A 17,190-nucleotide genomic window follows, 5' to 3' on the forward strand; every position below is an offset into this window, starting at 1 on the left:
GTAATGGAAAATTAAAACTGTCTCAGAAGTGTTAAAACACAAATTAAAAACACCAGCAGCTCAGAACCCATTTTGATTAAAACTAAAACAGGTTGGACGACATTCAGCTCAAATACATCTAAATGGAAGACTGAAATATGCCAGACATAAAACTGATATTTTATCACGAAATAGTTTACAAAGCATCAGATTACTGGGTTGAATACATCTGATATTTAATCTCAACCTCATGTAATTTTTATTAGAAATCATTTAGTGTGTGTAAATAAAACCAGGTCAGGAATTACTTCAAAGTTCACAATTTTTCCAGCTTCTGCACAAATTACACAGATTTTATAGGAATTGTTTGCTTTTCAAAGAACAAAGAGCTCAGAGATCAGATCAGGTGTGGGACATTTGAGTTTTATTGTTGTATCAAACAGCTGTACATCTATTTGCCCTTCTTGGCCTTGATCTTCCTCAGGTAGAACTCCAGCTCTTTGCCCTCCAGCAGATATCCGTCTGCCCTGCCGCACTGGCCGGGTCTGGAGGCGATGCAACCTGCAGGAAAACAAGGAAAAAATTAACTATTAGGAAGAACTGAAGCAGAAATCGGGTGTTAAAAATATAAATATGGATTAAAATTTTTTTTATTAAAGATATGTTCATTTACAGCTTTAAAGTTCTAAAGATTATATAATAAAGCAGTGAAATTTGAACAACAGAGTATTAGAGCTAATTAGAACAAAGAAAAATAAAGCTATGAGAATGAAATTGTATGAGGACAGTCGTATTACAAAAGTAGAATGTTAGGAAGTCATACGAGAATAAAATCAATAAAATATAGTCATACAAGAAAATCGTAATATTACGAAGTCATACAATACTAAAATCGCAAAATTACAAAAAGTCATAATATTACTAGAAGCCACTGAATAAAGTAACATTACAAAGTACTATGAGAATAAAACCGGGAAATTATGAAAAGACCTATCAAGTCGTACAAGAATAGTCGCATGGAAATAAAGTAATATTACAAGTAGTTATGTTACTTTGTAAAGTAACAAAGTTGTAAGATAATACAACTTTTATAAGTTTGTATAAGTATAAAATCATACGAGACGTAATATTACGACTCTCAAGACTTGACTCAAAATATTTCAACTTTATTCTCATACAAGTTTATTCTGGTAATAAGACTTCTTTTAACTTTATAATGAAAAATTAAGATGAAGTTTTAATGTTACAACTTTCTTGTCGTAATTTTATTTTTTAGATTTTCATAGTATGACCCTTAGACGCCATTGTGAATTTGCTTTAGTAAACATTAAACCCTGGAAAATTGTTTTCTTCTGACAGTTTTAATGACCCGTATTGTCAGCGTGACTCGCCCATATGCCAAACTAAAAGCAGAATTTCCAAAACAAAGAACATTTCTGACCAAACTAGTAGTTTGAAGATGGATTTTATCTCTTGGGAACCCAGAAATGAAACTACAAATTAAGGCAGAATTCACAAACACTGAGCAAAACTTTAAGAGTGAGTTCTTTTACAGAGATTTACAGAATTATTCCCTTTTTAAAACTTTAATATCATGAAATTCTGTTTTCAGGCTCCTTGTTTAGTTTTAGTAGTGGGTCGGGATCTTTGACCTACCGAGGAGTTTTCCCTGCAGGAACTGCTCCTCCAGGAGAGTGCTGATCTTGGCTGTCTTTTTACGCTCTTCGTACTTCTTCTGGATCTTTTTGGACCTTTTCTTGTTCAGGATCTCCTCCTCCTCAGGGGTCTGCAGCAGGACAGGAAACAACTTATTAGAATAACAAATAATCTCTGTAGATATTAACACTCTGCTGATTGTTTATGTTGCTGCTCGCTCGTCTTTCTCAGAGACTCTGATGTCACCACTTCCATTCAGTAGCAGAACTGGTCAAAGTTATCATCACGGAAAGACTTGATGGAGATTAAAAATACAAGTATTATGTAAACCGGATGTTTTAACTGATATCACTTGTAAACATCTCAAAATGTCAGCTCTTAAACTAATAATTTTTTATTTCAAAAATACTTTTTTTCCAGATGTAAAGTTCAAAGTTTCCCAGTAGTTTGTAATTAAATCATGAAAACAGAAACGCATGAAGGACAATTTCACATGTTTTCTAATTCAGAGCTGTTTGAATGCTAGAAGAACAGACTGAGTTGTATTAAAAGCAAATTGTCCAAATCACATTTTATGATCATTGGCTTCAGCATTTTGTTAACATTTAGACAAATGAGGGGCATAAATGAACCACAACCAATTGTGAAACCGCAGATCATTATCTAAAATTTGGATTTATCTTTGTCACATTAAATTTCAATTAATTTTTTCCTTTTATTATTGGGATTGTTAATTTTACCATTTTCTCCACTGACATGAAAGTATTGATAAATATCAATACATCTGAATATATGACTAGATGCAAATCCAAGGACAAATCATGCAAATCACACTTCTGTATGTGATTTGTGTTGAATAGTGTTTTACAAATGGGAAGTTTTTAGTTTGTGCAGCTGATTGCTTTGTAATAGTCAGAGGCTGAAAATGTAGTAATAAATAGTACTTACTGTCACTTTAATCATCATCACAACAGTACCACAACATATTGTAATAAAACGTTAAGTACAGATCACCCAATCCTATCAAAATGTGAAGATGGCATCAATTTGCATCTTACATGTTGAACATCATCTTTAAATATAGTTTAAATGTATGACACGTACCAGCTTGGCTCCCTTCTTGCGTCCCAGAGGAGTGGCGTAGTGCGCCTCATACCACTGTCTGAAGGGAAGGCTGTCGACCAGGACGATGCAGTTCTTCACCAGGGTCTTGGTTCTGACCAGCTCGTTGTTGGAGGCGTTGTAGACTACATCGATGATCCTGGTCTTGCGTGTGCAGCCTGATAAAACAAAGTGAAGCAAAAATCAGAACAAGAACACCTTCTTTGAAATAAAAAATATTTTTACAGGACTTTTTTTTTTTTTTCTCAGAGTCTTTGGTTTCACCACTTGCACTCAGTAGCAGAACTGACAAAGTTCTCATCATGGAAAGAGGACTCACAGGAAATTTAAAGAAACACTCACCCTCAGAGCCCCATGAGAAGTTTCCACCATCCAACCTCAGAGCACGGTACTTCTTGTTCCCACCACGGACCCTCACTGTGTGGATGCGGCGAGCTCCGATCTGCAACGATTACACGCTCCATTAAAGCGCACATAATTTCTACAGCAGCAGCAAAAGCAAATGTTTAACTCTGCGTGTCAGTGTAACTATGACAAGTCCTACCATTGGTAAGCTCAAAGCTTTGAACCAAAACGGCTCAAATAGGAGCCTACCTAAGGGCAAGTTTTCATCTCTCACGCTGCTCCACATTTAACACTAAACTGCCTTTTCTCTAACCTTTGTGTTTGCAGGTGGGCGACCGAGCTCATACTTCCTTTTCTTGTGGTAGGGCTTGCGTTTACCGCCGGTCTTGCGGCGTTTGTGCCAGTTATCCCTTGAGATACCTGGAAAAATGTTTACAAAAATGTGTCACATCATAGTTGCTACCACGATATTGATTGAAAACAATCTTTTGCTTGAGTGATCAGTTCTCCAAGGTAAGGTTTGTCCGCATTCTGAACTTGGAATCCGCTTATAAGAGTTTCATCACGTCACTCAAGCAATTTCAGGTGAGCTAACAGAAATATAAAAACACATTGTGATTCAAATTCTACTTCCTTGAATACTTTGTCTTTGCTGTTACTAGAGATTGAACATATCACATAAAATATCTAAACATGCATCAGCTAAAATTTCTAACCAGCTAGTTCCTAAAAAACATTCAAATGTGCGCTTTCTGCCCTTAATATCAAAAGCAGCATGACATGATATCTGCTAGCGCACTAGCTTATGCTAACAGCCTTCACTTTAGCTTTACAATGTTTACACATCTAAACGTCAACTTTTACAAACCCAACAAGCATTAAAACTCACACTAACATGTAATAAAATATCTAAATCAAATTTAGAAGCTCTGTACACCTTATATGGGACACACTTCACCTGCAGGAGTTAGCTAGAAATGGGTGATGCGAGCAGCCATCTTGGAGCATTTCACACAGCTACTGAAAATTACATTATAAAACATCATCTATTGCATTTGCGAATCAAAGTTCGAGCTAGAAATATTTAAAAATGATTAAGCAGCAGTAAGGCGAACCATTTTGATAATATTCCGCCGATAAAAAACGAGATGGACAAGGATTCTGTCTTCGAGCAATGCAAGAAAACACGTACCCATTCTCAGGCGCCGGCTAGAAAGAGGAATCGCAAAGGCTCATGGGTAGGTTTGAAGCTTCGACCTCTCGCGATAATTTACACACAGTCCCACGCGTTTAAGCGCGATTTAAAAGTTGTTCAACTGTACCTTCAGAATCAGATAAACTATTATCGCACACCTTTACAGAAGAGGAATACGGCGACTGAGGGAAATAATTCTAGCTAATATCAGAATTTTTTAAGATTTTAATTCAGACTTTTCAGAAGGCTTTTATGACTAGGCTAGAAAAAGCCTGATTCTGACTTTTCTTTAGACTCAGATTTAGTTTTTTTAAATTCAAATACTGTATTTATCCCAAGAAAAAATTAAATGTCGTAACTTATATCATCTGGACATCTTCATAAAGTTGTTGTGGCTGATGATGCAATGGGCAGGAAGAATCTCCAGTAGCAGTCAGTCCTGCAGCAAATCTGACTGAAAACTGTCGCTGTATTACCGTCTCATGACTGTCATGACATGCTAAGAGCTAACACCATCAATTGCTCGCAAGCATTGCTAATCTCTACTCATATTTAAATCTCTAATCATTCGTTCAGAAAGTTAAGAGTCTGGAATACGATCCTTATTAAGATGGCTGTAAAACACCTTTGCCAGACAAGATGGCCGCCCCAGACACACTAGATTGTTCTGGACAATGAAAACCCATGGGGCGTGATCGTAAAAAGATTTTCCAAACATTAAATCTTCAAAAACTACATGTTTGATTCATTGATAAACTTGATTTATCGCCCAGCCATACCTGATAAGTGAAAATATAATTGATAATCTACCATCTGTGTCATGATTTAATTTGTGAAATTTAGGCTTTTACTCATAAAACTAAAGTTTCAGATCTAAAACACTGTTTTAACTGCTTGGATGAGAAATTATTTAAAACACTTTCAAAGAACTCTATTAAAACTTATCATTTGAAGATAAGACAATGTTAAACATCAGTGAGTCAGGTTCATGTTTCTTCATAGTCGTTTAATATATACAGCTATTGTTAACTGGCAGTTGTACAGATGTGGCTATAAACATGGCGGTGTGCATCTTTCCGCATAGTGAGCAGCATTCAGTGAGGCGGCGCAGAGAGGTCACTCTTCCCAGGGGCTCATGTCGGTGTCGATGGCCACACAGTTGTACGCAGCGTAGCGCAGCTTTTCCTCACAGACCTTGGCACTGAAGAGGAGAGCAGGAGTTTTAGTGTTCGGCCATTTTGTATTTACAGTTAAGGCAAGAAATCAGCAGAGAAACAGTCATCATAGCACCTTGACCAAATCCTGCAACTAACAATTATTTTGTAATGGCTGCTTATATGTTCAGTTTCTTTTTGCTTATGTTCAAGTACTTCCACTAGATGGCGCTTTTGCACAAAAAACATACTAAAGAAGATCTATCTACATAATATAAATATACATTCACAATAATAAAATAAATTTTTTTAGCTTTTACAATTTTAGAAATCAATTATTCTATTTATTAATTCTGCAGATTTTTCAGTTAACAACTTAGACAAATTTTGTTATTTAATAAGAAAACAAAAATTCTATTGTCAAGAATACAACGTTGCATCCCTTTAATCTTTTGTAGCAGCAAAAGATACTTATAAAATCAACATGTGAAAAGCTCAGTTCTTTCTGTTCAACATTACGTATGGATGATCTGTTGACTATTTTTTTGATTAACCAATTAATAACTAGATAGTAAAATTTGATTAGTATGATACATATATTTGTTTTTACAGAAATTGAACCAGGGGAAGCTAAAACTGACATTTAAGGAGTTAAACTGGTAAAAATGAAACCTAAGGCCCTTAACCTGGTCATACCTTGGATAGTTGGGTAGATACAAGGTGCTGGAACACGTGGACGACTGTGGAAGTGCGTCAGTCGTGTCCGACCTGAATCAGAAAACAAAAACAAGTTGGGATTATTCTGTTTTTCCACTTTTGTGCAGAAATAACCCCTGAACATAGCAGTCGTGCTCACCCTTGTTTGTCAGGGAAGACGTAGATTGGAGCAGGAAGACGACTTCTACCCGTCACAAACCTCAGAAACCTGCTGCGATCCTCTAGAAATTCAAAAAGCAAAGTGTTTAATTCATTTCTGTCTTGTTAACCTGTAAAGAATGATCTTCATGTAACAGGGAACAAACCGTTGGTGAAGTTCGACAGCGCCTCCCATAAGTACTGCACTCTGACATCACTTTGCTCCAGGTCTTCGTAGCGCGCTGGTCGATAAATAAAAAACATTTTAATCATGTTAAAAAAATATCTGTGCAGGTTTTGACACTTTCAACATTCAAAACATTTATTGTTTCATGAGATATTGATCCTATAGCTAAATGCCAATACAAGAAGTCAATCTTTCAAAACATGTTTCTTTAAAAAAAAAAAAACTACATTTATGCAAGCATTCAGAGACATCCTGGATGTACGGTATATTCCTCTGAAGGTTACGCCTGTCACAATAACCAATTTGGCTGGATGATAAATTGTCCCAGATGTTACGATAAATGATAATATTGTTGATTCATTCCTTGTTGCGACAGGCCTACCTGAAGTTGCCGTGTAATTTTAAACATTTCGGTTTAAATGCTTAATAATGACAGAAAACACCAGATAGTGAGTAAAACTTACTGAGCCGTTTCAGGGCTTCCACTGTGATCTCCGGGTCTCCACACACTTTCTTCTCCACTTCCTGCCATGTGAGCAGGTCCAGTACGGCCTGAGGAACCACCTTCAGCAGCCCTGCCTGCATGGCTGCAATCTGCAGCAAACAGAGAAAAACAGAAATCAACAACGAAACAAAGGAAACCGTGAACAGTCATGAAGTAAGAGGAGTTTGTCTCCGACCTGCTGCCTGCTCTCCTCTAGCCGAACTTTCTGCACCAGGCGGATGAACTCCTTGCGGTCTTCGTATCGAACCGGCACATTGCTGCCGCCTGGGATCAGGTCCATCATGTGGCCGTCGGTCAGCGGCGTCGTGTAGACCAGCTCCTCCCCGAACCTGAACTCAAACGTTTCCTTGTCCATGTTCTCCATGGCTTCCAGCAAGTTTACCTGATCGCAGATTGAAGCCAAAGTTACAGAAACCCAACAAAGACTAGAAATTATCTGCAAAATTTACAGTTCGGCATGGGAAAGCGGATCTGCATTGGTTAGATGTCCTCACCAGAACCGAGTCGACTGCTGGGAAGTCTTTGCTCCAGCTGACCGTCTCCCCTGTCAGCTGCTTCCACACCAGGCCAGGCAGAGCCAGAACCTGCAGCAAGGATTTGGCATTTTAAATTAAAACATGGTCCAAAGTAGGGCTGCGAGACATTATTTGTATCGATTAATTCAATCTTTGGTTTCTCAAGATTTAGTTTTTGAAAAATCTGAATTTGCAGTCCTTGGATTTCCATAGTTCCAAGGCGGCCATATTGTTTGACACAGATGCTTAAAGCTTCTATTTATTTGTAATTTGAATTCAGGTCAACTCTATGACTGAACATTAGAGTCGGGCAACTATTTTTAAATCCGAGAGTAAACTCGTAGCATTAAAGTTAATAGTGCAGGGCATTCTGGGTAAATACAACCAAACCAGTTCTCCAAAGCATTTGGAGAAATGGATCATGGTCCAACGACAAAAGAGAAATCCTACAACGCTACTCCATTTTTGTTTACATTTTGTAAAGAAAATGTAAACAAAAACTTCTCTCATAGTAGAGACGAAGGAGACAGTGGTTGATTTTTAGACTTCTGCCGAGGTAGATAAGATCTGCTGCACATGTAAGTATCAGATGATCATCAATATCCCAAAATTAATCTGATGCAGATTTACTGATGCGCCCACTATCTTACAATAGGATTGCAGGTTGACTCACCAGGAAGTCTTTCCCCCTAAGAGCTGCACCCATCAGCTGGCCAATCCACTCGTATTTATGGAAGTTCTTGCAGGACGGGTTGGGGACGTAGTAATCTCTGGCCTCAAAGTCTCCCTGATGGACAAAAGACGGTTTCAGAAAGGCGAGGCTCACCGACGTTTGGCAGCAGTGACGAGGTCAGATCCGCTACCTGGTTGGACGTCCGGGTGAAGAACGGCAGAGGCATGGGACACTCGGCAGAGCTGGGGCACAGCTCCTCCGACATGTCTGCCAGGCTGTCCCGAAATCCTCCGCCCTGGTCGATGATTCCCTCAGCAATGAACTTACATTCCCACCACTGGTCGTAGCGAGCCGGCCATCTGACGAGACGAAACAAACATCTTTGTTTGTGATCAAACTTTTGTTTTTTGTTTTTTTAGTATTTGATTTGGCTAAATAAATATGCAACTCCATTATCCATTAATCGCATGGTAAATTAAAACAAACACAATTTCTATTTGCGTAGTTTATAATTTTTTTCTTTAATTTCTTTCCACCAAAATCTGCATAACAAACATCTTCATTGATCCTATTTCTGAAGGATCATTTTGTTTACAGAGACTTCATAATTTATTTTATTTGTTGTTTCTGTTGTTTTGTTTATTTATTTTGGATATTTAAAATGTCCATTATTTAAATGTTCATTAGAATTTAAAGTTTATTTATCCTTGAGATTGTGTTCTTGCATTATTATGCCATTACAGTACTGAAAATGGTCTCAAAACAACAATATTATAATTTATCGCGACAACTTCTGGGACAATTTATCGTCCAGCAAAATTTGTTGTTGTGAGAGACCTACATGTCACCAGAATAAGAAATATATTTATACAGAAATATACACAAAAATCAGACGAGAAAAATACTAAATACATTTTTTTTTCACCATTATTGCCGTAAACAAGACAATATGACAATATGGAGGAGTGCGCCACAATATGGCGCACTCCTCTCTCTCGAGAGCAACACGAGGCCAAGAACACGTACCTGTAATCTAAAGTCTTTTCATGCTTGTCGGACGGCTTGAGACCTTCGTACACCTTCAGGAGCAGAGAAAGTAAAGATAAGACCACGGTAACGACGTCTGAATGAGCCGAACCTCTGACCTCTGACCCAGACCTGGCTGAACACGGCGTTCTTGCAGCTGGGGTCCAGAGACGGGTTGTCTCTGTGCTCCATGGCCAGCCGTCTGTTGATGTAGAGGCGAGGCATGAAGTTCGGCTTGCTGGTCTCCGAGTCCTTCAGGCACTGGATGATGAGGGCGGAGCGCCGCTTGGACAGCAGCAGGAACTGCTTTATGCTCTAGAGAACACACACAGAGATGAAACCACACAAAAAAGGAAAGAGAAAACATTTGTTTGACACATTTCTCAGGTTTTTATGCTTCCATTTGTGTTTCTACTCCTAAAAACATTCCAGGAGCTTAAAAGAAAAAACACCCAGCCGACTTTTTTGTCTGGAAAATGAGACGTTTCAAAAACCTGATTATTGAGTCACATTCCACTGCGCCGTTACCTAGCAACCCCAGGCAGCCCAAACCATCACCTAGCAACTCAAGCCACGCCCAGTTCCGTTACCTAGCAACCCAAGTGGATTAATTCTTCAAACTAGAAATTAAGTGAAACTCGTATTTTGCTGCATTTTAAGCAACTAAATGTTTTCTTATTGAAACAGCTACTTTTACTAGCTAGTAGTTACTACAGAACAGGACAATGTTTTTTCCTTCATCAGTACGTTTAAGTCTTCTACTTCTCGCCAAATTAGGCAGCTAAAGCAGGAAGATATTTCCAGTTTCTGAGTTTCGGTTTTGTTTATTTCAGATTTAGTTATGAGGTTAAAAAGCAGCAGCAGAAAAAATAATTTTGACTCTTCTACTGTTGACAATGGAGGAAGAAGCATTTTGAAAAGAGAAGCTTCATTCCCCCTGATGGTGTTTTTAGTTTTGATCTCTTGGATTTTCTGTGTACAGAAGAGACCCTGTTTACTAAAGTTAAAAAATATATTTTCACTTATGTTCCCATTATTATTTCTGAAACAAATTCAATAAGTGAATCTTCTCTGGCTCAACCTGTTTAACTGTCTATTATTCCTATGTTTGTTTGTTTGCTGGGTTTATCAGGAGCCGGCCACCACAAACGGTTTGGTTTTAGTTGCTGTTCACCACATGAACATCTACAAACCGACTCACTTTGATCTGGTTAAACGTTCCCAGGCTGTAGTCCCAGGCTGGCACCAGGTGAGGCAGCACATTGTCCAGAAGGCTGATGAACCTGCAGCAGACCAAACATAAGAGCAAACTGATGCGTCACGGACTGATCCAGCTGAAGGAAGCAGAACGTAAACCGCAGCGGGTTCACCTCTGGATCACCAGCGCTCTGCGGTACAGGATGTCGGGCGGCGTGCCCTGCAGACGGGGGTAACGGACCAGATTGGAGGAGTGAAAAACATCGGCGTTCAGACCCAGATCCCGTTCACACGACGACTTGATCTTTAAACCCCGAATTCGGACGTCGATCCCCTCATCTGTGAAACAGTTGGAAAGCTTTACTTAGGATTCACTGAAACAAATACTTTCTTCTTACCTCTAATGAAGATAGAAATCATTTTAAAATTTGGTTTAAATTCTGGAAATGTTTTTTCATCATCATTATCTCCAAACTTTATAGATTTGTAAATTTTAGGCCCAAATACACAAGTTGCCTTTCAACCAGAACAACATATGGATCTGAGTTCATTTGGATCTTAAAAGGAGTTCTGCTAGGCTCAATTTCTGGCCTGATTTATTTTCTATTTTTATTCATAACTCAGGACAGAAACGTCTACCTTTATGCAGATATACTGGGCCTCTGGCTGGACAAAGGAAACATTTAGAAAGGTTAGACTGGATTTTCATCATCAAAATACGGCCTATTTTAACTGCACATCCACCAAAAACCTCATTCAGGTGAAATTTTTGAGCATTATTGATTATGATGACACTTTATATGCATTCTGATTCCTGTAAACCTCTTTTTTAACTCTATATCACTGCTGTTAACATTTTCTACCAAGTTATTCACAGAATGCATCAGTATATTTGATAAATAACAGTGGTTTATTTTCATATACGAACATTTACTGTCACATTTATATTTGATTTAAGTGCATTTCTAGGAGATTCTTGTGATTTACAATCAATCAATATATCTTCTGAATTGAATAGAATAACATTGGGAATAATCTTCATATTACTCGAAAGTCTTCTGTAACTAATTTAGACTTCTCTGTGTCACAAAGTCTCCGACTTCCTTGATTTTCTTTATGTTTTTCTTCTTTAATGCTAAACTTTAATGTGTAACTTGGAAAACAACTGGTAATATCTGGGGCTTTCTGGACAAATAAAAGTAAAAAACAAACAAACAAAAAAAAAAGACTGACCTCTACATTCCTCGATTCGAACTTCAATAACAGGGAGATGAGAAGTCATGTCCTCCAGAACGCACACCTCTCCAATCAGATTGCTACAAGAAAAATGAGAACAGAAAGACATAAAATAAAACAAAAACAATTCTGGCGTATTAATGGAGATGGTCTTCACCTCACAAATAAAACACATAAAGCACCAATAATTCAGCTGTTATATTGCTAATCTATGCAGGTAAATAAAGTTTACTGGCTGAAGCTCACTCGTCTATGGTGACATCACTCAGCTTCTTCAGATTGTCTCCTTCTCCTCCATAAACCGTCACTCTCTTGGGCATGTAGTTGTCGTCCGTTGAGTCCACAGTTAATATCAGCTTACTGTTGGAAGAAAATATAAACAATAAACCCTTTGACAGAAAAGAGGATTCACTGATTCTTGGGTCATTGTTAAGGTTTCAGTTGTAGGAATCAATTAAAGCTAGAAACAAGTGACCTGAACCTTCAGAGACACATAAAGGTAGTTACAAAGTTGGCCTTCTATCGCCTGAAGAACATTTGCAGGGCTAAAAATGACAAATGTATCAGCAAAATCAAGAGAAACTCGTCCACGCGTTTATCTTTAGTCGCATTAGTTTGCAAAAGTGTATTTACTATAAAAAATCAGACAGCTGCAGCATAAAAAATAGAAAAAAATAGAATAACAGCAATCACCCAAGTCCTTAAATTGGATCCCTGTAGCTCAGGAAACAGCCTTTAAAATAGTGTAGTTAGTTTATAAATCAACAAAAATAAGTTAAAGTCCTTTTGTTAATGTGTATCGAATGCACTTGACAATTGTTGACTGTGTTCTACAACTTTGTGTTTTTATGATACTGTAAATTGCCTTGTTGCTGAAATGAGCTACACTAATAAACCTGATGATGACCTCATGGTCAGTTCTCTGTATGCTGCAGATTATGTGTTTGCATGTTTAATTATACTAGCAAATGGCTTCTGGGTAAATGGAGCTCTGATTTGTTTGGTTTCTTTTTTTGAGGGGAAGGACTAAAAATGCAAAACTCCTGGTAGGAAACCAGACTGTGAAGCTTCGTAACACAAAAGGCTGCAGGAAATCTTGGTACATGCTGTCTTAGTTAAAGACATGCTGGAAAGTCAGTGGCAATTTTTTTTTAAATTAATACATAAAATGCAAAAAACATTACTTATTTTATATACAATTGAAATAAGAGTTTGAATGACTTTTAAAAGCAACTAAAACATCCATCTAGGCCTCTGACAATAACAAATTTTTCTGGACAGTAAATTGTCCCAGAGGTTTTTGTGATAAATGACAAAATTGTTATTTTGAGACCGTTTCTAAGTAATATCACAAAAATGGCAAAGTAATGCAAATTATTACATTCTCAAAAATCAATAAACTTTAAAATATAACAAACATTTAACACTTGAACTGGGAAACATTTTAAAGATCTAAAATAAATAAACAAAACAAAAGAAACAACAAATTAAATTAATTATGAAACAAATTTGTTCTTAAAAAATAGGGCCAGTTGAGACCAAAGAACCAGACTGAAAACTTTTATCATCCAGTTTTTGGTAAAAAGACAAAAAAAATATAAATTATTCAAATGGAAATTATTGGGCTTGTTTAAATTTATCATTTGATTAATTCTTATTGCACCCGGCCAACATGCATCCAAGCAATAAGTTTAGGATTAAACTTGAAAAAAATGTAAGAAAATAAACCAAAAATAAACTTTCTGAATGCTGTGAGGGAGTAGAGACTGAGCTGCACAATATTTTCAAATAAATTCAATTCACACTTTAATTGACCAAAAAGGTGACAAAGTGATATAATGTCACCACTGTGTGAATTCCTAATATTGCTCAGTTTTTGCCAACTCCTTATGAAGACGCCACCAGCTGAGCTTCAAACATAAATAACCCGACAGACAGCAGGTTCCTACTTGACCACAGTGCCTCTCTTCATGAGCAGGCGGATCCAGTGCTGCCCCTGCATGCCGTCGCTCTCCCAGTAGGTTTCGGTGTCGCCATCGGTCAGACAGGTCACCCCGCCGCTGGGATCCTCCTGTCGTTAAACATCAGTTTGATTCAGGGACAGCAGGAAAATGTAATCAGATTTTAGTAGAAATAGAAAAACAGTGAGTCATGCAAATGGAAATTATCGAGTTAGTTTAAATGATCATGTAATTATTGATTTATTGCGACCGGCCTACACATTAACCTAAATAAAGAAATAGTTAATCATCTGTCGCTCACCGAGCTCGAAGACACTTCGATGCCGGTGACGCACTGCTTCACGCTGCCCAGGTTCTCGTCCTCCTTTCCTATGTGGTCGTAGAAGTAGTGCACCAGATCCTCGTCGCATTCGTACGTCCAGGTGGGAGGAACGTACCTGAAACGTGCAGGTAGCGTTTAAACTCACCACCTCGTTAACAGTCAATAGTCGCTTCACACAACTCTGCTCACCTCAGCTTCTGGACAGCCACCGAGTCGCACTCTGCGATTTTGGGCTTGGAGCCGATGTAGAGCGCGTTCTCCACGTCCACCACCTGCTCCCACCTGTAGCAGGGTTTGTGGTCGTAGCCGAAGAGCTGCTGCTGCCGGCTGATCGTCTCCGGCGACTCCACGGGAACCAGCCTGTCGCCTCCCTCTGTGTGCTTACACACCAGGATCCAGCCCTCCTCCAGGTCCTGGCCGGGCCGCAGCTCCTCCAGCTGCTCCTGGGAACAGAAGACCGTCATTGGGTCGTCAAAAACATCAGCAAAATGTTTCTCCAAATATCACAACTTTGACGGATATCATACAAAACCAAGCTGCAAACGCTTCCTTCTAAAATGTGCTGCATTCGTGGACATTTGTCAAATAAATGTATAATTTAGTCCATTTATATATGGGTTTTTAAAAATATAAGTAAATTCAGCACTGTTTTTGTGTAGTGGATCGGTATTTGCTGATAATAAACTTCAGATATTGGTATCGGAAGTGACTGAACAAATTTTGTTGTTTTTACATGTTGGACCAAACTTGTGAAGCTATTGGTGTATTCAAGTGTGCTGTACTGGTGCAGAGTTATCAAATAAATTTGTAATTTATTTATATAATTTATGTCTGTCTTTAAAATAAGAAAAGTCTGTTCAATTTTCTTTGAAAAAATAAACATTTCACGCCAATTCAGCGCGGTTTTTCTGTATCAGATCGGTATCGATACTAAACCTCTGATATCTGCACTGGAAATGAAAAAAGTGGATTGGTACATCCCTAATTGTGGGACAATAAAGGATGTTTCTTTTCTGTTTTAACTAATGGAGAAGCATGATGAGCTCACCTTGTTTATTTTGACCCAGAGACCCTGGCTGTTGCAGTACTCCTCCCCTGTGGTTCTGATGCAGGTCCCTTTCTTCGGCTCTATGCTGTACTTGCACGACTTCTTGCTGTGTGGAACCTGATGAGGGCTTTCAAAGATAGCCAGGAGGGTTTTCCCCACAGTGGATCCTCCAGCAGCAGCTCCGGCAGCAGCAGAGCAGCTGGAGGATGAATCCTTGCAGATTTTGTAGCAGACCTCTTTGGGAACATAACACAAACTCTCAGGGATCGGCTCACTCCTCCTGAAGCTCTCGATGCACCTGTTCAAGAAGCGGATCCTGCCCAGGAGGAGGTGAGGGTTGTCTCCCAGAGCCATGGTGGAGAGGGTTTAACAGAGGATCAACAGCCCGGCAGCAACAGGGGGAGGACAGCTGACATTACACCTCTGTCCTGTTGTGTTTCCCAGTCTGGATGCAGGGATGCTGCTGCAAACAACACAGAACATTCCGCCTCAAAACACGATTTACAAAGACCTCAAAGGTCAGACATGATCTAATAGGAGGGCAAAGTTCACTCACTCTGAATAAAGAGTCGCCTCATTTCTAAAGGTAAAAGTCAATGTGCTAATGCTAACATGCTAGGTGCTCTGTAATGACTGGGACTCTTACTCTTCACCAACAAAAACTAATGAAAAATCCAGCTAAATATTTAAAATACTAAGTCGGACAAACGTCACACAGTTTAGGAAGAGGTCCGGAAGCTGTCTTCAGAAACAGCAAATGTTAACGTACCTGCTAAGAAGAGTTTAGATGGAGAAAGTAGTCTATTCGAGTCTTGATCTCTCACAACGCGGAAGTGCAAAAACATCCGTTCGGTGTCCCTTTCAAAACAAAAGCTCGAAACCGTTTAATTTTTAACACGCTCAAATATGTGACTTAAAATAACCAGAGCTGGGTAGAGAAGCCAAAATGTGCAATTAAATAAAAGTAGCACTACTTAAATATATTTTTACTCAAGTAAAGTAAAGGTAAGACGTAGCCATCCAATAAATTACTCAAGAGTTAAAAATATCACTAAAAAAGGCTAAAAGTTTGATCAGAATTTCTGATTGTTTCACAAAGACGTCATGATCAGATATATAGAGAGAGTTGTGTTTACCTTCTGGGATTTAAAGGCTAATATAAAGAAAAACAACAATAAAGGTAGGTAGGTTATATGGAAATTTTACTAGAAAAAGTTAAAGTATGTTTAATAAAATTATCTTTAAAAGTATATTTTCCCAAAAAAATTACTCAAGTAAAAGTAACTGAGTAACAGTCTTGAGATTCAAGATAGGAAAGGGATCTCAAGGTCCAAACACTCTTCCTTATCTCATATTCATAAAAATAGCTAAATGTAACGTGTTCTCTGCAACTTTATTTTAGTAAAGTGAAATTTGGCCAAACATTATGAATAAGTTAATGTGATGCTCATAAATATTAGTAGCGACTCACTTACTTCTTTTATTGGGGCCTGCCCATAGCAATGCATGGAGGCAGGCACCTATTGTTCTTCACCCAATAGAATGTCTGTTTATTATTTATTTTCCTTCCGTCAACCGTAATGCGGCCCGAACCGCTGCGTGCACCCACACAAATGTGGTATCAAAAATTGCGGCTCGATCACGGGAGGGGAGGAGTGGCGCAACTACACATTATTCAGGTGGATGCGAAAACATGGTCCAGATAATTAATTACCATAGCAACGGGTCCCAGAGCGAGGCAGTGAGTAGTCTCACAAAGAGGCGCAGAGAGAGGTCTCACAATGCATTGTGGGAAAAATAAATATTTCCTGTGACTATTCATATTTTGCTTACATAAAATTAGTATTTCTCTGAATTTTTGAATGTGAATTAAAATCCTTAGTATGAAGCTTGAACATTTTCGAGAAATAAACAATTACTGACGGTCTTTATTTTATTTTTTATTTCAGACCGTGAGTGAGAACACCATGTGCGACGCTTATAGTTGTCAGTCTGGGCTTCAATTTCGTTGACCATTGGGTTCAGCTGTTGTACTGATGCGATGAATCAGATCAGCCATAGAAATTTTGTGATGATCTGGGCACAGCTGCAGTCTTTGATGATAAACTGTTAAACAGCCGCTGCTCCTCCACGTCGAGAGGAGCCAGTTGAGGTGGCTCGGGCATCTGGTCAGGATGCCTCCTGGACGCCTCCCTGGTGAGGTGTTCCGGGCAC

At 38.6% G+C, this 17,190-nt stretch overlaps 2 protein-coding genes and 3 non-coding genes across 6 annotated transcripts; all 5 read right to left on the minus strand.

Annotated features, from left to right (window-relative positions):
- Nucleotides 1–381: 381 nt before the first annotated feature.
- On the minus strand, nucleotides 382–4,392 carry rps8a (ribosomal protein S8a). The gene is made up of 6 exons (XM_008434645.3): nucleotides 4,295–4,392; nucleotides 3,416–3,522; nucleotides 3,100–3,199; nucleotides 2,740–2,915; nucleotides 1,636–1,765; nucleotides 382–540 (listed from the first exon to the last, which is right to left on the minus strand). The coding sequence occupies exons 1-6, from the start codon at nucleotides 4,296–4,298 to the stop codon at nucleotides 431–433; spliced, it is 627 nt and encodes a 208-aa protein (XP_008432867.1). The 5' UTR covers nucleotides 4,299–4,392; the 3' UTR covers nucleotides 382–430.
- On the minus strand, nucleotides 1,859–1,927 carry LOC145548167 (small nucleolar RNA SNORD38). Its single transcript, XR_014084459.1, has one exon. It is a non-coding gene; the product is annotated as a small nucleolar RNA SNORD38 (small nucleolar RNA).
- On the minus strand, nucleotides 2,999–3,066 carry LOC145548168 (small nucleolar RNA SNORD38). Its single transcript, XR_014084460.1, has one exon. It is a non-coding gene; the product is annotated as a small nucleolar RNA SNORD38 (small nucleolar RNA).
- Nucleotides 3,271–3,379, minus strand: LOC145548169 (small nucleolar RNA SNORD46). Its single transcript, XR_014084461.1, has one exon. It is a non-coding gene; the product is annotated as a small nucleolar RNA SNORD46 (small nucleolar RNA).
- An 890-nt stretch (nucleotides 4,393–5,282) lies between the features above and the next one.
- hectd3 (HECT domain containing 3) lies at nucleotides 5,283–16,654 on the minus strand. Of its 2 annotated transcripts, none has more exons than XM_008434648.3 (20): nucleotides 15,746–16,654; nucleotides 14,977–15,436; nucleotides 14,118–14,371; nucleotides 13,908–14,043; nucleotides 13,595–13,716; nucleotides 11,892–12,005; nucleotides 11,643–11,725; nucleotides 10,583–10,748; nucleotides 10,414–10,495; nucleotides 9,345–9,527; nucleotides 9,213–9,265; nucleotides 8,377–8,545; nucleotides 8,187–8,300; nucleotides 7,493–7,582; nucleotides 7,174–7,380; nucleotides 6,958–7,087; nucleotides 6,474–6,548; nucleotides 6,308–6,389; nucleotides 6,148–6,219; nucleotides 5,283–5,498 (listed from the first exon to the last, which is right to left on the minus strand). In XM_008434648.3, exons 2-20 carry the CDS (start codon nucleotides 15,328–15,330, stop codon nucleotides 5,414–5,416), a joined length of 2,571 nt encoding a protein of 856 aa, XP_008432870.1. In that variant the 5' UTR covers nucleotides 15,331–15,436; nucleotides 15,746–16,654; the 3' UTR covers nucleotides 5,283–5,413. The 2 variants fall into 2 exon arrangements, with proteins under 2 accessions (XP_008432870.1, XP_008432869.1); XM_008434647.3 differs by having other exon boundaries at nucleotides 14,977–15,439.
- Between the last annotated feature and the right edge of the window lie 536 nt (nucleotides 16,655–17,190).

This window comes from Poecilia reticulata, chromosome 17, assembly GCF_904066995.2.
Source record: "Poecilia reticulata chromosome 17, P_reticulata-male-v2, whole genome shotgun sequence".
Classification (NCBI taxonomy): Eukaryota; Metazoa; Chordata; class Actinopteri; order Cyprinodontiformes; family Poeciliidae; genus Poecilia; species Poecilia reticulata.

Bases quoted from the DNA above. Each gene is read 5' to 3' on its own strand.
- rps8a (XM_008434645.3), bottom strand. The intron at 2,916-3,099 runs GTGAGTGTTTCT...TTGTTTTATCAG, and splicing joins CTTCTCATGGGGCTCTGAGG to GCTGCACACGCAAGACCAGG. The intron at 541-1,635 runs GTAGGTCAAAGA...GTTTTCCTGCAG, and splicing joins CCTGCAGGGAAAACTCCTCG to GTTGCATCGCCTCCAGACCC.
- hectd3 (XM_008434648.3), bottom strand. From the start codon at position 15,330: ATGGCTCTGGGAGACAACCCTCACCTCCTCCTGGGCAGGATCCGCTTC. The intron at 8,546-9,212 runs GTACGTGTTCTT...TCGTCTCGTCAG, and splicing joins GAAAAGACTTTAGATTACAG to ATGGCCGGCTCGCTACGACC. The intron at 6,390-6,473 runs GTTTGTTCCCTG...TTGAATTTCTAG, and splicing joins GCTGTCGAACTTCACCAACG to AGGATCGCAGCAGGTTTCTG.